Raw genomic sequence first — 27920 nt, 5'->3', positions numbered from 1 at the left:
TGACCTAGCGCAAAAGCACCAGCGCCGGTGGCAGGCGCTCTACGACCTCTCCATGATAAAGAACGACAGACGGAAGGAACAAACGAGATCCCCAAGCACGCGAAGCCAGTCCGGTCGGACCCCCTCGCCGCATCCTAGTTTCCAGCTTTTTCCACGGCAAAGGTACGGTCCTCCTCCGACCACTGTAGCCATTTCTTTCACACAGATAGGCTCAGGGAAAGGTTTAGATCTAGGTCGTGTACGTATAGGAGAAGGCCGTCCGTTGCCCGTGAGATTCTGACACGTACCTGCGGTCCCGTTGGATGGATGCTATCAGGGACACGTGTCGTCCGTTCACGGGCCTTGGGATGCTTTTCGTCCGCCGGTCTGTCCCGTGGCGGACTTCGTCGGCGACCGATCGGACGGGCTGGTATGCATTCGAGCGGAACGGTTCCGCTGGAAACGTGCTTTTGGACGGAAGCAAACGAGGCAGGCTGCATGTGCGACAGCTGTGCGTCCGGCCGTTTAGTTGACGCTCCACACGGACTCTCCGTGTGACAGCTTCCACTTTGAATGAGCTACCATCCAAACACTCCCTCTACACGGACCTTTCATTGCACATAAGATGCATAGTATCATCTCGGTTGCATGTAAGCCTTTGAACTTGAATATGTTAATTATTTTCACTATGTGAGATGGTACTTTTAAAGCCATGATTTTGATTCAAAAAGGATCATCAGATTCATTGTGAACCATTATAATTATCTTGGATAGGTTCGAATAGGGTACATGATTGAGATCCATAATATTTAATATCAATTTTTTGCATTCTAACTTTTAGATAACATAAATTTCATATGTATTCATTAGAAATGTTTTTCTCTGATAAATTGGGATAACTTTTCGTGTTCTACGACCTGATAGTCGGTTGATAAGCTCATATAGCTCCGAATAACCTGATTTTGAAATCATTTAGGTCTCTGAAATATCTGACCAAATCGAATTTTGTCGGTTTTTTTTTAAATTTTTGACATAATTGTATCTTCTAATTCAAAAAATAACAGATGATATGATAGAAAGTAAAGTTGATATTAATATCACAGTTGATATTGCTATGATAATTTTTTTGAGAGTTTGCTTCTTCAGAGAATCGAGATTGTAGAAGGCAAAGTTTATATTGATATCAAGTTGATATCTAGAAACTATTATTTCGAGAAAATCTTACTATCTTTTCAAGTAGACGAGAAATTCTACTCAAGTCGAACCTTAATAGTATAAATAGATGAGTTAAAATCAGTTTTATTATTTAATGAAATCGAAAAGGGTCTAGAGCCATACTTCAGCAATTTTTTCTTATTTTTCTATTTTTTGGAGAAATTATAGTTAAGCAGATCAAAAAATACTCTCTCTTATTATAAATTACCACTACCGTATGAGATGATACTTTTAAGCCAGGGTTCTTTCTAGTTCTGGATTGAACTAGAGAGGTCCATTCTAGCAATCACGACTAGTTATGCATTGCACAACGGTCGTGTATTTGCATAGGCCCGGCCCACATAAGCGTATGAGAGGATATGCTACATGTATCATGTGACAACCAAGCAATCGCATCCAGTATAGATACATCAACAGCCATGATTGCAAGATCGAAACTCGAGTTCAATCTTGAAATGGAGGCGATTCGAACTCGCACTGCTCATGCCTTGTAAAATACTATCAAATTTACATAATTTTATATTGTTGCCAGGTGCTTATGATATATAGAAAAAGACTCTGTTGCTCATTGCATACAAGTAGACTATGTCTAGGTGTTGAATAGCTAACCATCTCTTGAATATTTTAACTATTAGTGATTATCCCCTAAACCAGCTAATCAGTGAGTAAGTTCATTTGCCATTAGTTTAGTGTTTCTATGGTTAGAGGGATAAAGTTGTGGAAAAGAAAAATGAGAAATAGAAAGGAATAGATCACATGTATACATCACATAGCTGTGCACCATGCTAATCACCTCGTCTCCTTTCCATGAGCCTGACTCATTATTAACCATCCAAAGAAGATGAGCTGATCGGTATAGTGCATGGCTAAGTCGGTGCATGCGATGTATAGTATAATTTGTCTGCAAGATAGGTCGTAAATAGAATAATGTAATATTTTCTAGGGCTTCCAAGCATATATCTATGAGGCAAGACATTCTTCCACATTCTAGGTGATCTCAGCTTCAACTACTCTACTAAAGAACGCAAGAGAATGCAAGAGAATCAGGTTCCGTTCCTGGGGCTGGCCGAGTAGCTGACGCCCTTTCTAAGCCGGAAGCCCCTAGATTTATACAAGTCGGTGGAACTACTCGCATTTATTCACCAGAATTTGACGAGTGGAACCGCTTTGAGTTTTTTTTATGTTGACGTTTGAAAAAATTATACTAGACAACGAATTGCAGTCGGAATCCACTATTCCTCGCCGCGTATTATCGTCTTGGTACTTGATAATAATTAATTAGTGATGCGGAAATCACTTTGGATGCCCATTACTTTGCCTTGTTTCGGAAGCCCAGCCCACACGTCGCATGCCACCTATTTTGTGTCAGAATATCCATGTGAGCATACGGCAAGAGCTAATTGGGACACGAAGTATCACAGATAATTATTTTTATTGCTGTTCCTGCGTGACGAGCCATCTTTTTCCTTATGCTTGATTATTTTAGTTGAAGTATTCCGTGGCTCTCTTGTCTAGTCATAGGCACTATTCTCCAAAAATAATAATAAAAAAGTAGAGCAGGCATGTAAACTGCCCTCACTAAAATGTTTATTTTTATTTTTATTTAATAGTCATTGAAGGTTAAAATCACCATTTATTTTAAAAATTTAAGTTAATAAAATAAGATAGATTTATTTATGTATTTTATATTTTTTTACACTTTTTTCTTCGTATGTGTGAGCCGGACTTTTTTTTTTATTGGATAAGCTCAATATATAAAATTTTTAATAATGAAGTTAAAAAATGCAAAAATAGAATTCGAACACAGAATCTCAATCTTAATACTATATTAAAATCATCCCTTGTCTCAAAAGCTTAACAGTGGCTTTAGGGAGTCTATGGAACAAATTTGTTTATTATTATTATAAAATAATAGGGAGGTTCGCAATTTGGGGTCATCATCTTTGAGAGACTTCTTTACATGTGGAGTGATCGTAGGCTTGTGAGACCCCGTAGGAGACAAGACGTGGAAGCATCCAAGGCCATCACGATTATTTCGAAGAAAACCGAATGCATATTAACTTTATCTTGCCTTCCCAAAAGAGAATATTAGGTAAGTGGTGGTGTCGATGATGCCTTACGGAATCTGCTGTTCGAGGAGATCGGTAGGCATCTGGATTTGTGACAAGCTGGGCTGGGCGCTCAGATATGTCTTGCATGTGCAGTAGATTGATAAGCATCGGTTCGAAAGGCATCTCGGCAAAGGCCCAAATGCAGACCTGAGTGGTGAGAATTTGAATGTTTCCATGTGACCTTTAAGCTACGTTTTGACTCTCTAGGAATGCCAATGAACCATGTCATCATCTGAGGTTTATGTCTTGTAACGGAATACAGGCATCCAATCTATTCAGTCTGGACTCTGGAAGTACTTATGTTGTTACATAACCATCGTTACTTAATCAAACTCTCTTGGTTCTGCGTTAGAGGCCTCACGTAACTCAGGACCTGTCCTGAAAGAGGTTACATCTTTCTTTTTGAGTCCGCCCTCTCTTTCATCATTATTTCTTTCACAACGGCAGGAAATGCGTGAGCCGTACGGGCGCCCCGCCAGCTGCTCTGGCCTGCCCGAACAAACGGCTATGATGCATCATTATCACTATAGACTACGTTACCGGTGGGCTTCCACCAAATAGTCTTGACCGTTCTCTACATATATATATATGGTTGCAGCGAGTAGGAAAGAAGCTTCGAGGAAACTTCCTCCTTCATTATCACCGTCTTTCCTGCCGGTCTTCCTGGAGAGCAGTTTCTTGGCCGGAAAGGGGAAGCCAGATATCGAAGAAGGAGCGGCGCGGGAAGAGGAAGAGAGAGAGAGAGCAGAGGGAGGAAATAACGAAGAAGAAGTCCCCGTTGCTTCCGATTCCCACCATCTCTTAAGTTTTCTTCTCCAATCCGCCAGGTAAGCCGCCTCTCAATAAAAAGGAGGGCAGTATTCTTCCTACTGGTCTTTGCGAACCCTACTCTCTCTCTCTCTCTCTCTCTCTTTCTCGATTGATTCTTTGGAGACGGAGAGGGGAACGATCGACCGCCGTTTGATGCTTAGTGGTAGCAGATCCACCGCAACGGTGTCATCTCTCCTGCGACAGCGATGGCCTTCCGCCCGGTGGCGTCCCCCAACAGGTACATGCGGCAATGCGATGAGGAGAGCGGCCGCGAGCGTGGCAACCCTGGCGAGATCTGCTCCTCCAGCGGCCCCTTCGATATCCCTCCCAAGAACGCCCCCATAGAGCGGCTCCGGAGATGGAGAGTACGTTCTTGATTTAATTGCTTTTCTTTCTTCTTCTTCTTTTTTTTTTTGTAGCGTTGAGTTCTTTGAGCTGCATTATAAGTGCTTTTTTTTTGTAGCGTTGATTTCTTTGAACTGCATTACAAGTGCTTTCATACCAATACGCAAGTCGGATTTGTATTTCTTCATGGCTTTTTATTGTATGCAATCTGATGCGTTTTCAGCAATGCGGTGGTTAATTTGGAATACTGCTTTTCTTTAATTCTTTCTATTTATAGATATCTTGCCTCGTGTTTGTCCAGAAAGGGGACCCAGTTAAGTTAGATGGAAGTAGAGTCATGGCACCTCATAGATGGGGATTTGATTTGGGGATGGATGCAGCTCAAGTTGTTTCTGATAGTTTATTTGTTAAAAGTGCATGTTTATTTTGATTTTATCTTGGTGTTCTACTAGAGTGGACTGGTAGTCCTAGAGCGCATAAGAAATTAGCACCGGCGGAATTATTATAGGGTAGTTCTAGAGCCCCTAAGAAGGTGGTACCAGCAGAGTTATTATAGGAAAACATTAAGATGGATGAATAGGCAATGGAAGAAGTTGATGTAAGATGGACTAGGACTCAAGACAATAAATGCAGGGCGTGAAGCAATATAGGGCAGCGATCTGACTGATGCCCTGAATATCTTTATTTCTTATTGAGAGAGATGTGGAGAAAGATAATTTGAGAGAAGATTGATGCACTCTAGGAATTTCCCAATATAGAACCCTGGTCATATGTAGCAATCTTATTCAAAGATCAAGCCATGGCTTCTTATAAAGCATTCTTCATGGATTGCTTCTTAATTGTAGGAGCAATTAGTCTTGAGACTAGGGGTACCAATAAGTTACGTGCTCAATTCAATCTCAAGACAAAGGCACTAGACCAAGGTTCTCAAAATCGGTACTGGGATCTATACCGGTTAGCGACCGGCATGGTGAGGTATGGATCCGTGTACCGTGCTAGGAGCATTTCGGTCTCTTTATTTTTTTATTTATTTTCAGATTTTGAATTGAAGTCAGCATAAGGTTTGCCAATCTCAATTCAAAATTTGAAAATAAAAAGAAAAAGAGAGGGGCAGGGTCTAGTTTGGAACGAAGAGGGAGGGGTTTAGAGAGAGAGAGGGAGAGAGAGAGAGCGGGGAAGAGGAAGAAGGAGAGGGAGGGCCGGTGTCTGATCGAAAGCCATGATGCTCTGGCTCTTGGGACAATCGGGTTTCCATAGGGCGGGGGGTTAGAGAGAGAGGGAGAGGAGGCGGTCGGCGTACTTGGAATGGTCGTCAGTCGGCAAGATGGGCGAGAGAGATGCGTGAGGGGGTCAAGAGCATGATCGAGCGTTTGAAGGAAAGGAAAAATTGAAGAAGCGAATTTATAGCATGTCCGATCGATTCGGTTCAGCATGTCCCAAACCGGCTGGTTTGGCATGGTTTAGCATTCCTTGCGCTAGACCATAATGACCAACCTGAACATGACCATTTTAGCAAACTGGGCAAGTATTTAAAGCCTAATTCACAATGAATGATTAACCTGATATGCATGAACTTGATAAGGAAATCAACTCTAGATACTGAAGAACCCTTAAAGAGAGTTGTTTTTGTGGGGGGGAGGGTTGAGGGGCGACGGACTTTAGTCCCACATCGAAAGAGTAGTGGAAAGGACTGTGCTTTATAAGGAGGGGAAGCACCCCTTTTCTTCGAGGGAGCCCACGTCACGTGGGACAAAGCCATGAGGACGACAAAGGTGCCGAAGAGGCTCGAACCCGAAACCAGAGCAGACAGTACTCTCGAGGGGACGTAGTACCTGGATATGCTCTAACCCGATGTGCTAAGTGGTGGCCCATGCAGGTCGCCCTCCGAACCTCGGCACAACCCTTCCCACTGGGGGGGGGTATGTTGGGGGGGATTGAGGGGCGACGGACTTTATTCCCACATCGGAAGAGTAGTGTAAAGGACTGTACCTTATAAGGAGGGGCACCATCCCTTCTCTTCGAGGGCGCCCACGTCACGTGGGACAAACCCGTGAGGACGGCAAAGGCGCCGAAGATGCTCGAATCCGAAACCAGAGCGAACAATACTGTCGAGGGGACGCAGTATCTGGACACGCTCTAACTCGACGTGCTAAGTGGTGGCCTATGTAGGTCGCCCTCCGAACCTCGGCACAACCCTTCCCACTGGGGGGGTATGTTGGGGGGGGTGAGGGGCGACGAACTTTAGTCCCACATTGGAAGAGTAGTGGAAAGGACTGTGCATTATAAGGAGGGGTAGCACCCCTTCCCTTCGAGGGCGCTTATGTTATGTGGGACAAACCCGTGAGGACAGCAAAGGTGCCGAAGACGTCCGAACCCGAAACCAGAGCGGACAATACTCTCGAGGGGACGCAGAGCGCCCCCTGACCTTTTGCCCAATGGAAAATCGACATCTTGGGGCCTTTCCCTCCAGCTACAGGACAACAAAAATTTCTCATTGTCGCCATCGACTACTTCACAAAGTGGGTCAAGGCAGAACTTGTAGCCCAAATCACCGAACCAAAAGTGCGGAACTTTGTCTGGAAGATGATAATCTGCCGGTTCGGACTTTTTCGAGTTATCATATCCGACAACAGCTGCCAATTCGACAATGCCCGGTTTGACGATTTTTGCTCCGAACTCGGCATCAATCATCGGTTTACATCGGTGGCCCATCCTCAAGCTAACGGAGAAGCAAAAGTGACCAACCAGACCATCCTACAGGGGCTCAAAGCCAGGCTGGACCGGGCAAAAGGACAGCGGGCCGATGATCTTTATAATATCCTCTGGGCATACCGGACGACCTTCCGAGTTTCCACTGGAGAGACCCCCTTCAACCTATCTTATGGTACGGAGATGGTCATCCCCCTTGAGGTCGGGTTGCCCTCGCTCCGAGTCGAAGGCTTTGATGCTACGACCAACTCAGAACAGCTTCAGAGCAACCTGGACCTACTTGAAGAAATGAGGGAGCCCGCTCAAATTTGCATGGCAAGATACCAATGAAAAGTGGCACAATACTACAACTCCAGAATCAAAGTTAAATTATTCAAAGTCGGCGACCTCGACTTGAGGAAGGCTGAAGCCTTCCGACCTCTGGAGCAGAGGAAGCTCGCCCCAAACTGGGAGGGGCCATACTGAGTCGTCCGAATCTAGTGGCCAAGAGCTTACAAGCTGGAGATCCTGGACGGTAATTTAATTTTTTGAAGCTAGCATTCTGGAAATCTCATATATATTATCAATGAAAACAGCTTCCAGGACCTACAAAATATTTCTAAAATGCTTCGACTAGTTTGGCATATTTTAGCCATCTTTATGGCGAATTCATAATATAATGACGTCCCAGGCCCAATCTCGGGGCGCCCCACAAAGTCGACTAAGAGCCGAAGAGGCTCTGTCGACCGCAGGAACAAGCACGCCCTTGATCTGAGTGGGGGCGCCCTGCGGCATCAACGAGAAGCCTTTGAAGAGCTCTTCCGACCGCAGCTATCTACAAGCACGCCCCTGATCTGAGTGGAAGAGCTCCTCCGACCGTAGCTATCTACAAGCATGCCCCTGATCTGAGTGGGGGGCACCTTGCGGCATCAATAGGGAGCTACTGAAGAGCTCTTCCGACCGCAACTATCTACGAGCATGCCCCTGATCTTAGTAAAGCGGGGCGCCTCGCAGAGCCGACTAAGAGCCGAAAAGGCCCCGTCGATCGTTCGCGAGAAATGATGCCCCGGTTGAGCCCGGAGCACAATGAGGTGCTGACTGAGTCAATCGAACTCTCTCGACCTCAAGAAAAGCCAAAGCACGGCCCGACTTCGGTTCGAGTGCCCCAGCAGGGCTTACAACAATTTCTAAGGCCGAAAAGCATCAAAGATTGCAACGGCTCTCTATCCTATGGACGCCCAAGTAAGCTACAATACGAAAGCTAAAACAGGGCTCCAAGCTCAATTTTTACGTAAGGATTTGAAGCCAGCCGGATGTCTGATCTTAGCGCCTAAAGTGCACCAACAAACGAGCTCAGGAATAGCAGGCTCCGCGAACTCTCCAAGGCCAAGCCGGAGGTGAACGCCGAGCACAAGAACCTCGACGAACACCCGACGCGGTTCCTGCTACGTGAGATAGGCTCAGACCTATGCTACGCAGTTCGGATGTCAATAGCCGGACACGAAGCAAGACGAGCTCGAGCGACTAGTCGGATTTCAAAGATAGCAAAACGAGCTCAAATACTTGCCAAATCTCAGAGGTACAAAATACTGAAAGGAACGCATATCTCATTGATATTAAAAAGGCCAAGGGTCGAGTACAAAAAATACCGACCTTGAGATCGGGCTGAATATAAAAGGCCCTAGTAGCCGCCAACCTTACAAAAAGGAAAAAAAAAATATAAGTAGAAGCTTAGTCAGCTCGGTCCACCTCGGGCTCGACCTTGGGGAGGACCTCCACCCCGATAGCGGGCTCGTGCGCCTTCGCAAGCTCGCTTATTTCGACTTCGGCTCTGACCTTCACCTCGGTGCCTCCATCCACAAGTAGCTGAAGTCGACCTCAGGGCAAAGTCTCTGAGCCTGATCTTGGCAGTTCTCAAAACCTCGGATCATGGCGTCAGTTGCCCCCTCTGCCAGCTCGTCGAAGTATTGCTCAGACTTGCGGAAGTTTTGGACGGCCACTAGGACTTGCTCCTTCGCCATCCGGTTGAGTTCCTCGGCCTTCAGCTTCAAAGCCTCAGCCTCGCGCCTTTGGCTAACCAATGCAGACTCCATCTCTGAAATGCGACCTTAGGCGGTTGAACAAGTCTGGAGGAGCTCAACTTCCATTCTCTGGATTTGGACGAGCCCGACCTTGACAAGAGCCTCGGCTTGTTGCCGCCCTTGCTCGGCAGCTGCCGACTTTTGCTCTGTCTCCACTAGCAGCTATTTGGCATCGGCAGCTCGGGCCTCGGCTTCCACCCTTCGCTGCTCCGCGACTCTCACTTCTGACCGCAACTCCCGAATTCGCTTTCGGCAGTTGAGCACGGCGTTCCCCAGCATGTCGACCAAATGGAGCGACTGACACAAGAAAACAGAAGTTAGCCGGGGTCAAGCATCAACGCAGAGGTGATATCACTTACCAAAATACTGGTGGTGTAGGCCTCGTCCACAACCTCGGTCACCCCTAGCTCCACTAGTTGAGCTCGATCGCGTGGGAGCGAGGGGCAACGGACGAGCTCGCGGGCGACCTTGCTAGACTCCAATGCCGTGTCGTCCTCGAATAATTGGCACCCGGGTTGAAAAAGCTTTCTCCCGGGCCTAGAATAAATAGAATGAGCTTCGGGCGAGGCTGCGACCCCTGAAGAAGACGGAGCTCCAAGCTTGGCCCCTAGCTCGAAACTCGATTGGGGCGACCGAACGACCCTTCGAGCACTCCGAGCTCCGGCAGGCACTGCAATCGCCCGCTCTGCTACGCCCCTTCTGCGGCTTGCAGGGGCGGCCTGACCTCAATCGGGCGGACCAGCTCAGGCTCAAGCCGAGCAGGTTCGGCGATGACAATCCCGAGCTTACGCCGTTCGACGCTAGAGCTCGAAGCAACTCGGGCTTTCTTCGCCTTTTGCTCGGACCGGGCTCCGTCCGAGACGGCCACCCTCTTGCGGTATTTGGCCATCAGAGTCTTGGAGTCAAAAAGCATCCCTGCAATGTCTGGCAATAAAGCTTGGTCAAAACCCAACAAAAAGGAAAGAGAGGAAAAGGGAGAACGAGCGGATCACCCTTGCCCCCAAGATGAGCTGAGCTTAAAGCCAACATTCACAGGACCTCCTTGCTAAGTAAGTCGGAGAGTCTTGGAGTTTCTTCCAAGCCAAGCAACGCGTCTAAAGTCGCCTGCTCGAGCTGTGACAACTGGGGGAGTCTGTTGTTAATGGCGACCCGCGACGAACACCAAGTTGGGTCAAACCCCTATGACTGCTCGGAGGAGAGAAAGAAAAATTTACTCTTCCACCCGTAAATGGAGGATGGGGCATCTCGGAAGAGTGTGTGGCCTCCCCGAAAGGAGAAGTACCACCATCCTTTGTTCGCGGGGTTGCCTTTCAACATGAAGCAACTCCGAAAGACTTGGACCGAGGGGGAGAGGTTATGTGCAAGGCACAGGACGAGGAAGCCAACTATCATCGTCCACGAATTCGGAGCAAGCTGTGCTGGGACTAGGCGATAAGTCGTCAGGAGCTCGTTTACAAACCTGTGTAGGGGGAACCTTAGCCTCGCTTGGAGTGTTGCTACAAACACCCCAATCCGACCCTCCGGAGGGTCGTCGACTCGAGCCCCAGGCTCCGGGAGCTCTAGGGTAAACTCAGAAGGGATGAAGAACCGAACCTGAAGCAGGCTCAGATTCTCGTCACCTATGTTTGAGTTGATCCCATATGGTTCGTGATTTCCCTTGAGCTAGGCTTCCTCCATCGGCGGAGAGACTCGAGCTCGGGATGGGCCCGCACTAAGCATAAGGGCTCTCGAGGGCGATCCCATGGCCTTGCTCAAGGGAAAGCGAAAGAAAATAGAAAAAAAAACTCCTCTAAGCAACCGAGAAGGATAAAGATGCCTACCTAGAGTTCTCACTGAAGAAAACAAAAAGAGAGCTCTCTGAGAGGTTCGCCAAGAAGCTCCAAAACACTCTGGAAACCTCTCCGAAAGCTCGAGAGCAACGGTGGCGGCCAGGAAGAAGGAAAACGGAAGATTAAATAAGAGCCCCAAAGGTCTCCCGAAGGCTTTATATATAGCCTGCTTCAACGGCTCCGATCGACTTCCCCAAGCGACTAATCAGCCAGATTCCACCACGCGGCAGGCCCCGAGGCCGTCTCTGCAAATCCCTTCATATCACGCCACTAAAAGCCGATCATCATGACGCACATCTTCGAAAAATGAGGCATTAATGATTGGCCCCTCATATTCCACCCGGACATGCCCTGAAAAGAAGCGTGAACGCAACATATTAAAGAGCTCCCACGACCCTTGAACTTTGTCGAGGACTCAGCCGACCTTGGACAGGTCGCCGGTGCTACAATCCGTGTCAACCTTCTCTGATGCTCATAGCAAGGCGTCGTGAGGGAGAAATTGCCGTGCACGAGCCGCGCACGATGTTAAGCACGTGCGTTCTCCTCCAAAGCGGACAATACCTTACTCTCCGCTAAGCTGCTCCAATATTCTCCATAGACAACGTACCCTGGCCGAGCTCAGGGCGCCCCTATATTCACTGACGCACCCCGACCGAGCTTGGGGTGCCTTATCTAGTGACGCGCCCCAATCTCCGAGCTCGGGGCGCTCTACCGAGCACATCTCGGAATCAGAGACGCCGACTTCGCCGAGTATATAATGCGACCTTTCGACGAGCTCGGCCTCGCCCACGGCCACATCTACGAGCGTGCCTACACCCACCTACGTGGCCGTACATCGCAACACCTCCGCGCCATGCTTTACCTACTGGCCAATGACAGCCAATGATAACGCCATGCTACTTCGGCCATCCCCCGCTACGACTATCAATGCCTTACCGTTCACAAGAACGGATTGCACTGCGCGCCACAAGCAGACCCTAGCTACACGCCATCTGGCTTAAAGCCACTCCCTCTCATGATGAGAACGGGCCATACCTCCGCCACTTGGACACCTCTACAAGGACTATAAATAGCCCCGTAAGGTAACGTAAGGGGAAACTTTTGGAAATTCATCCTAAATTCACTCTAACTTGATCGTCGGAGGGCCCTCACCGGAACCACAACAAGAGTTAAGAAAAAAAATTGCACAAGCTCACTCTGCACCACCACAATCACCTTCCGCGCCATCACGTACCAGCGTTGCCATGGCACTTCCTGTTAAACCCTAACTTCAGATCTCCAATCCTGCTCAATAACTGATGTTGGACGAGGAAAGGAATATGGAGGTGTGGTAGTGGTGGTGTTTTTGTTGGAGGAAGGGTAAAACATCCTTGATTCTGCTTTTGATGGTGGAGAGAATTGGGGAGTGGTGGAACTGATGCTATGGATTGGGGCAGCAACATAGAGGAAGTGTTGTTGAAGGAGGAGTGCAAAGTGGGCTTGGGACCAGCTGTGGCTAGAGCATAGAGATGGGAGTTTTAATATAGAAAGGTGGCTTGAAATTTTGGATTAATGTGATAAAGGGTTATGGACTTAGGGAGTTATTTTAACCTTTTGATATTACTTCATTTACCACAGTGCCCTTGTTTTTGTTTTTTAAGTATTAACAATTTGGTCATGTCAACTTGACCCAGTTAGTAAATAGCTGGTTTCTAGTCACTTTGGCCAACTTCCCAAGTTTACCAATTGGAACCTGATTTGCTTGAAGGGGTAGCAGCTGACAGTTTTGTGACTTGAACTGAATGTTGTCTAATTTAAACCATGTCACTTCACATGGGGTTATGGTTTGGTTCAAAATTCGTATCAAACATTGCCAAATTTTTTTGACATTACTAAAAGAATATCATGAACTTATCTTTTGCTTCTTTAGACAAGTTAGGCTGAATAAGGCTAAATCAAAATCCAGATAATTTTGCTGAAGTAGGCTCTCATGTAAATTAAATCTAGGCATGAATAGCTGTTGAATATTTGGTCATGCTCCAATTTCAGCTTTGGTTCAACTGATTTGGATTGTGATAGAGATCTGACTCAGTGCTCTATGCCTCTATCCAATGCCTTAGAACCTAAAATTCATGGATTGATAGCATATTTAAAACTCGACTATTGGTATAGATGCCTAAATCTTATTTGTGTCCATTAGCTGAAGCAATATTTGTCTCTTTAAGATGCCACAATTTGGTTCTTGGCTGGAAATCACCTGTGAATTACATGGTGGCCTAGCACTACTGGACACTTTGGGACTATTGATGCTTCTTTGCATTCTTGGAGTGGCTCTTCTTGAAGGCTTGCTAGATGTATTGTACCTCAAAGCCTTTGATTTTTCTATCGATTAGCCCAGCATATTGGACTAAACAACATGAGAGCAATTTACTTACATCATTTACCATAGTAGGCATGACTATTGTGATCAGACGGATATTTAATCAAAGAAAATTGTTATCTAGATCCTTACTCTCATACAACCTTGCCTAGTGCAAGGGAACAAGTACTAAATCAATTCTCTTTAGCAACCAGATCAGAGGAAAATGAATAGAAGGGACTTGTTAGATTGGCAACAGAGTCATTATTCAATGGGAAGAGAAGATTTTGGAGGAAGGTATTAGTTTCCCTGTTGGAATATGGAATAACAAAGAAGTTAGTTTCAAATGATGCAAGGAAAGAAACTGAGAAGCACCAGAAGTTAAAGTTCTTTGATTTGTTAAATAGGAAGGACAAAATTGGAAACAAATGTGTCTACTAAATTCAGGGATTTACTACTTGGGAATATGGTGATAAAGAACTGTTGACATCATTTGCTCATTCAAATCTCCTTGTTGGTTTTTTGTTGCTTGTCATACCTGAATTGCCAACTTGAAAAGAGTTATTATATCTTCCTATGTTGAGTACTTGCATTTATTGAAATTGAAAATAACATGCCTACAAAAGATATACTTCATATATGTCGAATAATCTTTTGATATTTTATGCACTATTAAAGTTCCTTATGATCAGTGAATGCCAGCCTTTAGATGTCAAAGCAAAAGGTTCATTGCTATTAGACAACTCATGCCTGTTGAATCATTTCAGACATCATTGCTGCTACTGTAGCCCCATATTATCAAATATGAAAACATGTTACTTTTGATAATATTATTGGTATGTTTAAAAATGCACATTATATTGTGACACATAATTTAGCTCCATCTTTAGATCCATCATCTTAGCTCCATACCTAGCAACTCATCTGAAGTAGATGGTAGAATGATGTTTTCACAGATGTGAACAGTGGTGCATGGTATGCCGTACCGGTCCGAACCGGACAGTACGGGGCATACCGTACCATACCGGTTCGGTACCGGTATCGGTATGGGTGACGTATCAACACTTGGTCTGCCAAAAAAATTTATACCACATTATACTGACATTGTGTTAGTGTGGCACTGGTACGGATTCTGGTACTGAGACAACTGCATGAGGCGTAACAATCTTTTGGTCCTGAACATACAATTATGTTTTTCATGACTCTTTGTGTATCATGGAAACTTATTTATCCCGACTTAGAAAGCAATTCACTGTTATCTCTTACATTTTGCTTGCTCATTGTCCGAAAATATCTTCATGCTCTTTTATGTTGCTTTGCTTGGACTTATGGTTGTCATGCTTCTGATCATAAATAATAGATGGAGTTTTCATGCATGTTTGGTAGGTGATTAATGTTGGGTGTTAGGTGAACTGATGTCAATTACGTCTCTGTATATTGTGGTTGTGAGACCACATTGCATGATGACCTTACACATTTTCCCTTGTGCTAGCTAGGTGCGGAAATTAAGCTTTTATATAAAAGATTCTGCAAAAGATTTAATCATCGCTATTTTGCACATGGTACAACTTAGATACCCTATATTTTAAGTATGCAAGATTTTTTTCACTGATTTGGTCATACGAACATGGATTTGTCAAAGGATGCACGGTGAATACTTATAATAGATCGATCTGATGATGAGTTATCTGTTTAAGTTAAATATATCCATTAAAACTCCAGCAGGATAGTACTTTTGTCACTAGTTCATCACACCTTCATTGTTAAAATAAATCATAAGATGCATGGTCTGCCGAACTGGGCTAAACCACCTGGTTCACCCTATACCGAACCGAACCGGTATAGAATCAGCATGGTTCAGTGCTGTTTTTCAGAAAATAGCATGAACCGCTCCGAATTGGACGGTTCTGGTGCGAACTGCTCGGTTCGCACCCGTTCAAACCGGTGCGACCCCCCTTTCAATATCTCAAAAGGCTTGAATCGGTATCATACTGAACCGATATCGTACTGAACCGGTATCGTACCGACATGGGTCCTAGTATCAGTTCGGCTAACCTTGATAAGTTGTTTATTGATTCAAGTCGGAAAGCGCATATGGTTTCTCTTTTGGATGTCAATAACTTGCTTTTTAATGTATGGAGCAAAAAGGTATGGAAATATAATGAGTTTTTTTTTAACTTTATTTATATGGGTACGAAACACTGGGGTTCAGAGATATTTTTGGCTGCTTCTTTGAAAGAATAGATCAAGCTTCAATCGTGCATATGTTAATTTCACATTACTTTTAATGATGCACCAGGATGTTTTTAAAGGCGGACAAAAAAGGGGTTTTGATGTGTTGCATTTATCATGTATTGCATCTATCTTTCAATCAATCTATCTCTATGTATGCATGCATGGAAATAGGATAAAATTATGTTGCATTGGGCAATTTTAAAGTTAGACAAAAGAGGGTTTTGATGTGTTGCATTTATTATGTATTGCATCTATCTTTAAATCAATCTAGCTATGTATGTATGCATGGAAATAGGATACGATTATATGCATCGAGCAAAGTTCTCAAGTTGGTCTCACGTCTCTTCTACATCTGATAAATTGCACTGAGCAGCTTTAGTTACCTGGGTTTCTTTGAGTCATTTAATCCATGCCTCTATAGCAAATTTTCTCCATGATAATTATGTCAACTTCTGCTGTGATGGTGGCATGAGTTTAAAGTGCTTGGAATTCCTCCATGTACTTGTCCAATGTAATTCCTTAAGCATAACTGAAGGTGCCCTGTGAGGCTGTGAGAGTAATTGCAACTTGCTTTGCCAAATGCAATATAATTTGACTCAAGTAAATTATTTATATATGCATGCATTTGATAAATGATTACTACTTACTAACTTACTATATATCTGCCTTCACTGAAGCTTATTTATCGAGAAAAATCAAATCATTTTAGCTCAAACCAAGTCATTAAATGCAATATAATTTGACTCAAGTAAATTATTTATATATGCATGCATTTGATAAATGATTACTACTTACTAACTTACTATATATCTGCCTTCACTGAAGCTTATTTATCGAGGAAAAGCAAATCATTTTAGCTCAAACCAAGTCATGATATGAGAGATTTGTTTATAAATATACCTTGCTGATGCAAAAAAAAAAAATGGTGGATCATTAAAACTGAGAACCTGCACCCCTAGAATGATTTGCAGCTTTAAAATGCTTAGAAACTGAAGGTTTTGGAGGTTTCTGACCTATACATCAAGTGGTGAGAAAAATGTCACTGACATGCCAGGAGTGGTGAGGTGGTGGTTCAGTAAGGTGATGGAGGTGAAGAGGGCACGGGCAAGCATTCTTAGCCGTGGTATGATAATAAGAAAGAGAAACGAAGCATTATTTTTGTTCCAGATGTTTTTCTAGCTAATTGCACCCTGCTATTTATATCTATGTAGCCTATTATGTGGGCATGAGATGGGAAGATATGGACTGCTTAATATCCATAACAAATCAATTTTCTCATAAATCCTTGAGTTACTGTTTTTTCCTGAAAGTCATGCACTTTCCAGGCATAGTTTTATACTTTTATTGTTGTTCTGTCAGTAACTCTAGCTTGTATGTTTCTTTGTAATGAGTTAGCCAAGGGTGCTGTTATGTTAGCATGACAGTTCAGTCTCTCTCTCTCTCTCTCTCTACCCTCTCTGCCTCTCCCTATTCACCAATGTCATTAAGTACAATTCTGCGTTAACTATTTTCTTTGCTTGTTCATTAAACAGAGATATCTCATTGCTAGATTCTTTCTATTTTTGATATGTTAAACAGATTAATGTATGAATAATCTTCACTTTTATATAAATGGTTTTTGGTATTTGATAGCACAAAATTGATAGTATGTGGTTATTGGTTAATATCACACTTAGTCATTCTTTTTTTTTTCACAGCAAGCGGCACTTGTGCTGAATGCTTCTCGCAGGTTTAGATATACTCTGGATTTGAAGAAGGAGGAAGAAAAGGACCAAATAAGGAGAAAAATTCGTGCACATGCTCAAGTCATAAGGGTATCAGTTTCAGCCGCATCTGGACATAGCTTTTGTACAGACATTTCTATTTGCTCATCCTATTTCTGACTTCTTCAGGCAGCGTTTCTTTTCAAAGAGGCTGGGGAAAGGGAGCGCCCAGGTACTAAATGTGCTCAAAATTGATTTGATGTATATTTGACTAATGCTTATATTTGTTATGTTTCTTTTTGTACTCATGTTGTTATTTGATCTTCTCTTCTTTATGGATAAAATAATAATATAGTTTATTACTTTACGCCTGCTTTAATCTGACCTGGTGATATTTGTCCAGACTGATACACATGCATTGGTTCTTCTCTTTTTTGTTATTCTTTCTTGTTGAATTAAAACCTTCAATTTTTCGTCTTTTGCCTTTTTTCCCTAATGCTTATTGCTATACATGATAATGGGGCACAATTTGCAACTTAGGCAGGTTGCTTCGCATTATGAGCTCACCAAAGCCAACTTAACTGATGTATTTTCCCATCCCAAATCCAATTTGGCTTGATTTAGAGACTGATTTATTTAATCAAGACCTGATTGAACCCCAAATCTTCCAAGCCAATCACAATTCTTGTTGCATTGGGATAGGCATGTTTTTTAGCAGTTTTGAGTGCCAACTATACTATAGTATAATCTTGTTTTTAATAGAATTCTCATTTCTCAGGAAATGGGAGACTAAGGCCCTGTTTGAGGGAGCTGTTGGTAGTACAGCTTTTGGAAGTAGAGCTTTCTGAAGTAAAACTTTTATAAAAAGCTGTTTTTGTTTGGTAACCATATTTCTAAAGTGCTGTGGCATTTAACATGTATTTGGTAAACAAACTGAGAAAGTACTTTTGTATGACAAAAATACTATAAAACGCATTGCATAGTATTATACAACAGAACATAATAAAATATAACATATATTAATATATAAATATATGATATAGTATAATATTACTGTAATGTAATATAGTATTATTATAATATAGTAATATAACATTGCATTACTATAGCATAATAATTTAATATAATATTAAATTATTTAACATAACATATCAATGTATTATGATATAATGTAATATAATATTATATTTATAGTAAAATACAATAATAAAAGTACAAAATATTATAATTATTAGCATACATTAATTTCCCATAATATAACATAATATTAAATTATTTAACATAACATATTAATGTATTATGATATAATTTAATATAATATTATATTTATAGTATAATTCAATAATAGAAAACAAGAATACCTTTTCTTGCATGGAAGGGAGTCTGATCCACGACTAGAGTTCTTTGTTAGGGCTTCAGCAAATTTTTAGATTTATAAAGGGACAAAGTATGTAATTGTTTTATTTTATTATGGGTATTTTGGTCAAAAAAATAACTTCCCGAGATAGCTCAAAATAGTTTTTTCGGAAAGCTCCAAAATAGAACTTCTTCCAAAAAGCTGTTTTTAGCTTTCTGGAAAAGCTAAAAGAATTTCTCAAAATTTTTATCAAACACCCTTTTTCATCCAAAAGTGCTTTTAGAGGGTCAGAAAGTGCTTTTTGCCCTTTCAAAAGCTCCCCCAAATGGAGCCTAAGAGTTTCACCTCCAGAAATCCCATCATTTTTAAGTTCTTACTCTTAGGAGCACAAAACAAGATAAGCGCACATCCTAAAAATTGGATTGAATTTATCAAGTCACACAAATAATAAAAAAATATTTTCAATCATGTAAAATCACAAAAATTCATACTTCCTCGTTTGCATTCAAATGCCCATCTCTGTTACTACATAAGCTAGTTAATAGAGCATTTTATTTGAGTAAATAATAAATATTATTGTTTTATGAATTTTCTGGCCTAGACAGTATCTGAGTGTTATTCTGTATAATTAAACAAACTGCTAGTGCTTGTGCAGATGATTGTTGTATGTCAAGTTGGTTTGTACCAACAAAAAATAGAGCATTTTATTTGAGTAAATAATAAATATTATTGTTTTATGAATTTTCTGGCCTAGACAGTATCTGAGTGTTATTCTGTATAATTAAACAAACTGCTAGTGCTTGTGCAGATGATTGTTGTATGTCAAGTTGGTTTGGAAACTATTAAGGGTTCTATTGTTACAATAAAGAGTCAGTATTGGGTTGGTCACTTTGTTGCTCCCCTACTTCTAGCAAAACCCAACTATATTATGGTTGGTGTTTTTGCTAGACCAACCCTGATTGTCGAAGTTCAGTAAACACCAAATCCAGCATCACCCATGGCTGGATTTGTTTTTTTTTAACCTAGGGCAAGTCGCATCCCTAATAAATATCTGCTGAACTTTTGATTGCTCAATTTTATTCTTTTTTTCAGATTTACATTTCATAATAAAATGCATTTTAAGGCTTTAATGAATGTCTTCTACTATTATTGTACTCTGTGTTTGTATCTGTCCTAGGCACGCCGGGAAGCTTACCAAAACTTCCAACTGATGGTTTTGGCATTGGAGAGGAGCAGCTTACTTTAGTGACAAGGAATCATGATTATTCTGCTCTACAAGAATATGGCGGGGCAAGTATCCATTAAAATCATAGGCCCATGCTAAGAAACTGTTATCTTCTTACCTATTACTCTAAGCACATTTTCTTTCCATTTTATTTAGGTTAAAGGGCTGTCAAATTTGTTAAAAACCAATTTAGACAGGGGAATTAGTAAAGATGATGCTGAATTATTACGTAGGAGGAACGCATTTGGGGCCAACACTTATCCTCGAAAAAAAGGAAGAAGTTTTTTGGTATGTCTTACTTATGGTCACCTATCATTTTCACTCGCTGCTTGGTAAGAAAAATTGTCCATAACATTTTATATTCTGTCTGGTTTCACTTTTTAGATTTTTCTATGGGAAGCTTGTCAAGACTTAACCCTTGTCATCCTTATGATAGCTGCGGTAATATCATTGGTATTGGGCATGAAGACAGAGGTGAGATTGACCTTGTATTGCCGTATTTATTTTCTTGCCCAGACACTCTACTGTAATGTCTTGTACAATAGTTTAACACAATAGTACCTTTTTTCTTATAAGGCTGTACATATTACGTAATAAGGTTATGTGAAATTATCTATGTTGCTGCTGCTGCTGCTGTTCCTACTATTATTATTTTCTTTTACTTTCTGGGGTCCTCAGTCTTCCTGACATCTATTAAGTACTAGTGCATTTTGTTAGATTCTAGTTAGTATACAGCTTTTGAAGGACTGCCACTCTTATCTACCAAAAAAAACGATTTCTACCCTTTAAATAATGATATAAACTACGGTAAATTTTAATTTATACTGACTTGTGCATCTTGATTTCTCATCACGCTCTTAAAAGTTTGCTTGTGAAAACCTTTTAAGTGCAAATCAAATCAATTAGTTGCAAAGTTCGCCGTCTTAGTACTGGACCCCGTACTGGTGCCACTCTAGTATTGTGTCGATACGGTACGGTATGAAGTCTTTTTGGCATACCGAGTGTCGGTACGCCACTCATACCGGGTACCGGTATCGAACTGGTACGATATGATACGTTCTGTACTATCCGGTTTGGGCTAGTACAACGAACCATTATTAGTAGTTGCATAAGATCTTGCTATTTGGGTAAGCGATTGCTGTGTGTTCCTTCAGGTAAAAACATGGACGGTTATGATATTGAAATAAAATGGTTGCTTGCACAAACTCTTAATGTAAAATGTATTATTATATATTTTGGTTATTTAAGATTAAAATATTTTATTAATTGGGGAATAGGATTGGGATTATGTAAGCATGGGGAAGCTATATAAGCTTCACTTGGTTGTTTGAAGTGGATGTTGGCTATCCCATTATAATTCTTTAAGATGTTGTATTGTATTTGGATGTTGGCCTTGCATTTGAGATCATGAATGACTAAATTATTGATGTTTAAATGATGGGATGCCATGGGTGTATTGCAGTTATACAATATCGTTGAAACTTGAGATAGAACTTTGGAAGAAAATTATAGGACCAGTTATGGACCAAGATGTAGGTTGAGCTTAACATAAACTGGATGTTTATTCGGATGTGTTAATGCCATTTTGAATGTTTTATTTATAAAATAAGTATATTGTTGGAGATTAAGTAGCAAGACCAATGAAGTTAAAGTGAAAATCATTTTTTGATGGCTTAGGGACATTTTGTGTGTATTTAGGGCTTAGTTACCAGAAGTGAGTGTTGGAGCAGATTTGGTGTTGTGTGTGTGGAAGTGGGTCTCTTTTTTTTCCTTTTTTCCTTTTAAAAAGTAAGGCAGCAGACATGAGGAAGAGTTTCAGTTAGTATATTATTAGTCGAGCTGAATGTTGTTACTTGAGCTCTATCAAGACTTCTTTGTCATGTTATTTCCCATAATTCTTGCTTTCCGGTTTATGGTGTACGATATGATGTGAAATTAACAAAGACGATATATTCTTGGACAACCATGGGAAACTATGACCAAAGGAAGGTCAAGAAGGCATTCTTGATTACATGCAACAGTTTGGAGAGACTTGAATTTGTCTTGATAGCTGAAGGTAACTAAAGTTTGATAAGTCTGATATTGATTGAAGAACATGCAGATGCATATTCATGGCTCATGAGGTAAACTGAACAGTGATGTTTAGCTTACAGTCATATACCAGAATTTTCTCATTATTCTATGTTTTCAAATGAAGTTGTTGATACCTTACTCTTGCTTTAACTATTTGATCCCCCCTTTTTTAAGGATAAAAAACTTGATTAAATTTACTGCCAATCTTTCTAGAACAAACTTCAACAGTTTCTTCTTTAAAAGCTGTTTTAGAACCTTCCATTCAGTTTTTGTTACTTTGACTCTTTATCTTGTTCGTATCCAGCATAACCGTGTTATTTGCTCATCATGGCACAAATTTTGCCTTTGTTGCTCTTAGCGTATGATGTAATATGAGGGCTTGCCATGAGGTAAAGTACTTACATTGGGTGTGTTGGTATGATTGATTTGTACATGCATGTCTGGAAGATATCCATATAGGGCTGTTCAAAATTGAAACCTTGATGAATTGGGCTTGCTTTTGACCATGTGGTGCATATTGCATACTCTGAACATATGGGGAGCAACCTTTTTTTGTAAGTGGTAAGTGGCTATTTGTTACAGACAAAGCAATCCTTGACAGCATGCCTATAATATTGATATCTAATCATTGGTCAACCATCGAAACCATCTTCCTTTGTTTTAGATTATGAAATGTGGATTGTAAGGAAGATCTAAAAGGAGGGATGCAACTTGGGTGAGGTGGTTTGTTTCAAGACTAATCCTGACCCAACACTACCTTGATATATTCCAAACCTTAACTAAACCGACCTGACCTTGTATTGGGATTTCTTGAAACCAACCCAAGTCAACACCCTTAAGCTCAATTCATATCAGGTTGGAGTTCGTATTGGTTTAGATCAAGGTCCGCCGTACCGGTACCGGTCGGCATACCGGTGGCCGGCCGGACCGGTACGTACCGGCCGGTACCGGTACGGTACGCGGTGGTTTCAAACACCACAGCGCGCGGTGCTGTGGTTCTAAAAAAAAAAAATCGTACCGGTGCGAACCGGCCGGTTCGCACCGGTACGAGGCCGGTACCGGCCGGTTCGGATAAAAAACCGAGAATACCGGTTTTTTTGCCATTCCGGTACCGGCCCAGGACCGGACCGGTACGTACCGGCCGTACCGGCCGGTACAGGCCGGTACGACATTCCATGGTTTAGATTGTGCTGGTTTAATCATGTTAGCTTGGTTATTTTTGTTTCAAGACTAATCCTTACCCAACACTACCTTGATATATTTCAACCCTTAACTAAACCTACCTGACCTTGTATGGGATTTCTTGAAACCAACCCAACTCAACACCCTTAAGCTCAATTCATATCAGGTTGGAGTTGTTATTGGTTTAGATTATGCTGGTTTAATTAGGTTAGCTTGATTATTTTTGTATAGGTAATGTAAGATTAGAGAAAGGTTTTAAGAAATTTTGTCAACTTAATATTTAGCATCTTGGGGTCTCATGCAAGTGCAGCTAAGCTATTCTATAAATTAATAGGCTAAGATATAGTTATATGAAACATCCAAGCGAGGTCTGCAAAACCTATACTGGGAACCATACTGGTACATTATGGCTTTGTATGGTATGTTTGGTATATATGGTATGCACCCTACACAGAGACAAACCTTCGACATTTTATTCTCACTCCTAACTATGGTACCAAAGTTCGCAATCTCGATATCGGGTACTGTATCAGTACCTTATCAATTCGGTATGGTAAGTACGGTACACCCCTATATCGAAAGAGTTGTCTAACCATTTTTCTCAATTTTTATTTCGAAACGCTTCGATACAGGCCGGTACATCTCGGTACGGGCCGATACACACCTTGGTACAGGTCGGTTCATCTTGGTACAGGATAGTATACCTTCGTACAGAGCGTACCATACCGTACCGGAAGAAAATCCGTATGAAACTTAATTTCAAGTTGGTACAAGCCCGGTACTTGGCGGTACGACAGACCATGTATGGTACCACTTGAAATCGAGCAGTACGGGTTGGTACCGGGCGGTACGAGGTGGTTTCGCTCAATTCAAAGTAGTGTGGAGTGATTTGACTTGTACCAAATCGAACCTTGGTGTTGTAATGGTACCTTACTGGTCTCATATAGTTAGTACAATTGTTACAAGGCAAACCTTGCATACAAATATGTAAAATACAAATGTAAATTTATTTATTATATCAATTTTGGTTGAGTGGGTTTGTGACGACCTAGAATCTCACCCAAAAGGTATGAGCTAGAAAGTGTTATTTTGATTCCTTGGTCTTGTATAAGTACCCAACATCTTCCTGACAAATAATCAAGGTGGGACCCAACATGCATGTACGGATGCCGACTTACTCTCTGTGTTTTAAGCTCTGGTGTCCTCACCCTGACAAATCTAGTCAAATCTAATCACAAACCACAATCGGCTCGTGGCCAGCCTTAAAAGGACCCGTGCTGCACTGTCCCTAATCCACATGGGTCAAGAGCCCGGTCTGCCCAAATACTATTTGTATCTAGGACCTCATCCAAAAAGCCTAGCCGATAGGTGTTATTTGGATTCCTTAGTTATTTATAAGTACCCAAGATCTCCTAGGTAAAAATCAATATGGGACTAAACGCATGCTCTCATGGGTTCTCACGGGGTTGGTTGGATTGGGCTTGACCCTAACCTAACCGAACTTGGGTTGCGAATGGCATTTGAGTCTAAGCCTCATCAAAGTTCATAAAAGCTTGGCCTAACCTTACCAGTGAGTGGGTTGAGCCAAATCCAAGTTGCACCTTAACTTAGGGATTCTTCATTGCATTTTTCATGGGATTGGATGCTAGTTGACATAGGTCAAGCTTAGAAATTGTGATATAGTGAGACATGACCACTTCTAAATGAAATTACAATGAAGAATAGGATATGTGATAGACAAATATCTTGTATAGGTAAGGAGATGAGGGCAATCATTTTAATTACATATGTAAAAAAGGGTGTCCTAGTGCACGAGACTTCTATCCAAGGTCGGAGGAATCGGTACCGAACTTCGTACCGATTTCTCCGCGGGATGGCTCGGTACGGGCCCGCGCTATGCCGTGCCGGGCCCGTACCGACACAACAAACATATGGGAGAGAACAAAATGAGAGAGGAAGAGAGAGAGAGCGGGGGAGGGAGGGAGAGGACACCGGAGGAGGGTTGGTGGAACCTGGCGGAGGCCGTGAGGGGGCCGGCGCCGGGGAAGAAGGCCTCGTAGGCGGCCGACCCCCTGTTTCATTCGAAACAAGGGTCAGTCGCTTAAAAAATTTGTCAATTCGTAAGTGAAGTCGGCAATCGATATGCCGACTTCACTGCTTCCGTTTTGTATGAGAGCGGGCGCACTTTCTTCTCAACTCACTGACCTCCCGCCCACCGCCCATGTTTGCAGAGACGAAAGGGAATCGATTAGGCCTAGCGCTTAAGGCTTCTAGCTCCTCTCCTGTTGATTTGTTTTGTCACCTCGCTTCGATTTGCTGACTTCACTTACGAATCGGGCAAATTTTTTAAGCAATCGATCCTTATTTCGAATGAAACAGGGGTCGGCCGCTTAAGCGGCCTTCTTCCCTAGTGCCGGCCCCCTTGCGGTCTCTGCTGGCCCTCCGCTAGCATCCCTCCCCCGCTCTCTCTCTCTTTTTCTCTCTTGTTCTGCCTCTCCAGGGGTCGGCCACTTAAGCGGCCCTTCTTCCCCGGCGCCGGCCCCTCGCATCCTTCGCCGATGTCCTCTCCCTCTCTCTTCCTTCTCCGCTCACTTTCTCTTTCCTTCTCCTTCTCCAGCTTTGGGAACGCATCTCGTTTTTTGAGCCTGAACCGTACCGATGGCTCACCAGTACAGATTGAAACGGGCGGAACTGGTCGGTTCGGGTCAGTTCTGCTGACGTTGCTTCTATCACTGCAGGATTTGGGGAGGGTATAATATATACAACCTTATTCTGCATGCAGGGAGACTGTTTTTGTGTTTTGAACCCATGATACCTGGCCATAATGAAGCAACCTTACCATTGCACTAAGCCCACCCTCATTTTTATTATATGTGTTATAAATTTTCTTTGATTTATAAGTAGTCTTTTAATTTAAAAAAATGAGGTTTTTTGACATGTACGTCTTTTTTTTGGTACAAAGGATGAACATCTTTACTACATATAATGGGAAGGCCTTGGAGTCCAACATGCTTGTGTTGGACACCAGGCATGCCTTGCCAATAATGCTGGCTTGGAGTCCGGCATGTGCTGGAATCTGAAATGCCCAATGCTGTTCACATTTTTAAAAGATTTTTCCCTTTCTTATTGTGCTTAGAAAACAAAAAAAAACTCTCTTTATCCATGACCCAGAGATTTCCTGAAAGAGAATCCTTGCATGGGCTGAATTCTAGTGAGCAAAAGCACATTGGAAGCAGAGTTAGAAGGTGAAAGACTAGAAGATGGGAGGGCCTTCCAGCCAAGCATGTATTTAGAGAAGCCAATTGAGCGGCCGACTGGGGTGGCGGCCCACGTGGGCCTACCACTTAGGTACAAACTTTGGTCAGGAGAGGGATAGCTGCCACTAGCATTTTGCGAGTTATTGTATTTTAACTTTCTTGGGTGTATTCGTACACGCACTGTATGAAACACCCGCTTCCAGCAAAAAAAAAAGACTAGAAGATCATGAATAGCCCAGGAACTAATAGAGAAGATCGGGCATATTTAATTTTAATTTGCTCATCTTTTCATATTAGACTGGACCGCACCACGAGCTGGTTTTATTCATATTAATTTGCAATTTTTATGTAATTTAGCAATGAATTTAAGTATGATTGACACCCTTGTGAGTTATAATCTGAAGCCACCTTCTCAATGATTTGTCTCAGCTACTCCATTCCTTTATGGCTGTTGTGTAAGTAGTTTCAGTCCGTGCATATTTTTTTAAGGCACGCTTGTTGTACTCATGGAGCCTTAATTTATGTTATTGCCAAAATCTTGCTTGTAAATTGAGGAGCATTAAGGAGAAATGTTTGTTTTGCATTCCTGCTTTACTATAAAATGCAATTCCATTAGAGTTCCTTAAAAAAGTATGATTTGTTAGCTTGAGAACTGCTGAAAGTTTGCAGCGGTGTGCTCTTAGAAGTTGACCTGTAGTTTGCGACATTGGTATGAAGGAGCACCTAAGAGTGTCCAGAAAGCATGTTTTACATAGTAAAAGATCTGTGATCATAATCAGCCAGATGTGCATATTTCTAACCACAGGCAATTGTGAAAAGACATGGTGAAAAGAATTTAAACATAATCACTCCATCTGACCTGACTTTCTGACCAATGCCACTTTTGAAGTGCAATTATGAAATTAAGTTATATGAGCTACTTGACTTGCTTAGATTTGAATGCCTCTGATAGTTCTTTAATGAAGTTTGGACTAGTGCATGCTTAACCAGACCAAAATCTGGTCAGCATTTGATTGATAATGTTAATTGTCTTGGATTATGTGGTATTTCTCTTGGAGTTTTTTTTGGCAAAATTTTCCAGAACTTCTTTTAAATATCTGAGTTCCTCTATATTTTTTGTTTCATGCCATGCCAGTCTATTGTCATGTTGCTTGAGACATTCCCACTATCATTCTTATTTATAATGGGGGCATTTCTGTATAGATTCTTCATAGTCTATGTAGCTTTTTGGCTTTTTTCTCCTAACTGTCTCCTTGTTCTGTCTATTTTATTTTAGGGTGTTAAAGAAGGATGGTATGATGGTGGAAGCATTGCCTTTGCTGTTATTCTTGTCATACTTGTTACAGGTATCTGATTTTTCATTCATCAAGTTATTGTAACACCAGTTACCTTGTTTCAGTATAAACTAGTGCTTTATTTCAGTTTAAACCATCTAGCCATTTTGCAGCTAGGTTATCACTAGATATATGTAATCCTTGTAGGGTAGGATGAG

At 42.1% G+C, this 27920-nt stretch overlaps 1 protein-coding gene across 3 annotated transcripts; it reads left to right on the top strand.

The window, feature by feature from the left end:
• On the top strand, positions 1-27866 carry LOC120111499 (calcium-transporting ATPase 5, plasma membrane-type-like). Of its 3 annotated transcripts, none has more exons than XM_039128583.1 (9): positions 1-162; positions 3904-4132; positions 4277-4480; positions 17329-17445; positions 17524-17566; positions 19869-19981; positions 20073-20204; positions 20301-20390; positions 27705-27866. In XM_039128583.1, the coding sequence occupies exons 3-9, from the start codon at positions 4322-4324 to the stop codon at positions 27780-27782; spliced, it is 732 nt and encodes a 243-aa protein (XP_038984511.1). In that variant the 5' UTR covers positions 1-162; positions 3904-4132; positions 4277-4321; the 3' UTR covers positions 27783-27866. The 3 variants fall into 3 exon arrangements, with proteins under 3 accessions (XP_038984511.1, XP_038984506.1, XP_038984503.1); XM_039128578.1 differs by having other exon boundaries at positions 4320-4480; positions 27705-27863; XM_039128575.1 differs by having other exon boundaries at positions 4286-4480; positions 27705-27860.
• Positions 27867-27920: the final 54 nt, after the last annotated feature.

Source organism: Phoenix dactylifera, chromosome 1, assembly GCF_009389715.1.
Source record: "Phoenix dactylifera cultivar Barhee BC4 chromosome 1, palm_55x_up_171113_PBpolish2nd_filt_p, whole genome shotgun sequence".
Lineage (NCBI taxonomy): Eukaryota > Viridiplantae > Streptophyta > Magnoliopsida > Arecales > Arecaceae > Phoenix > Phoenix dactylifera.
This window is presented reverse-complemented; position numbering and strand designations above follow the sequence as displayed.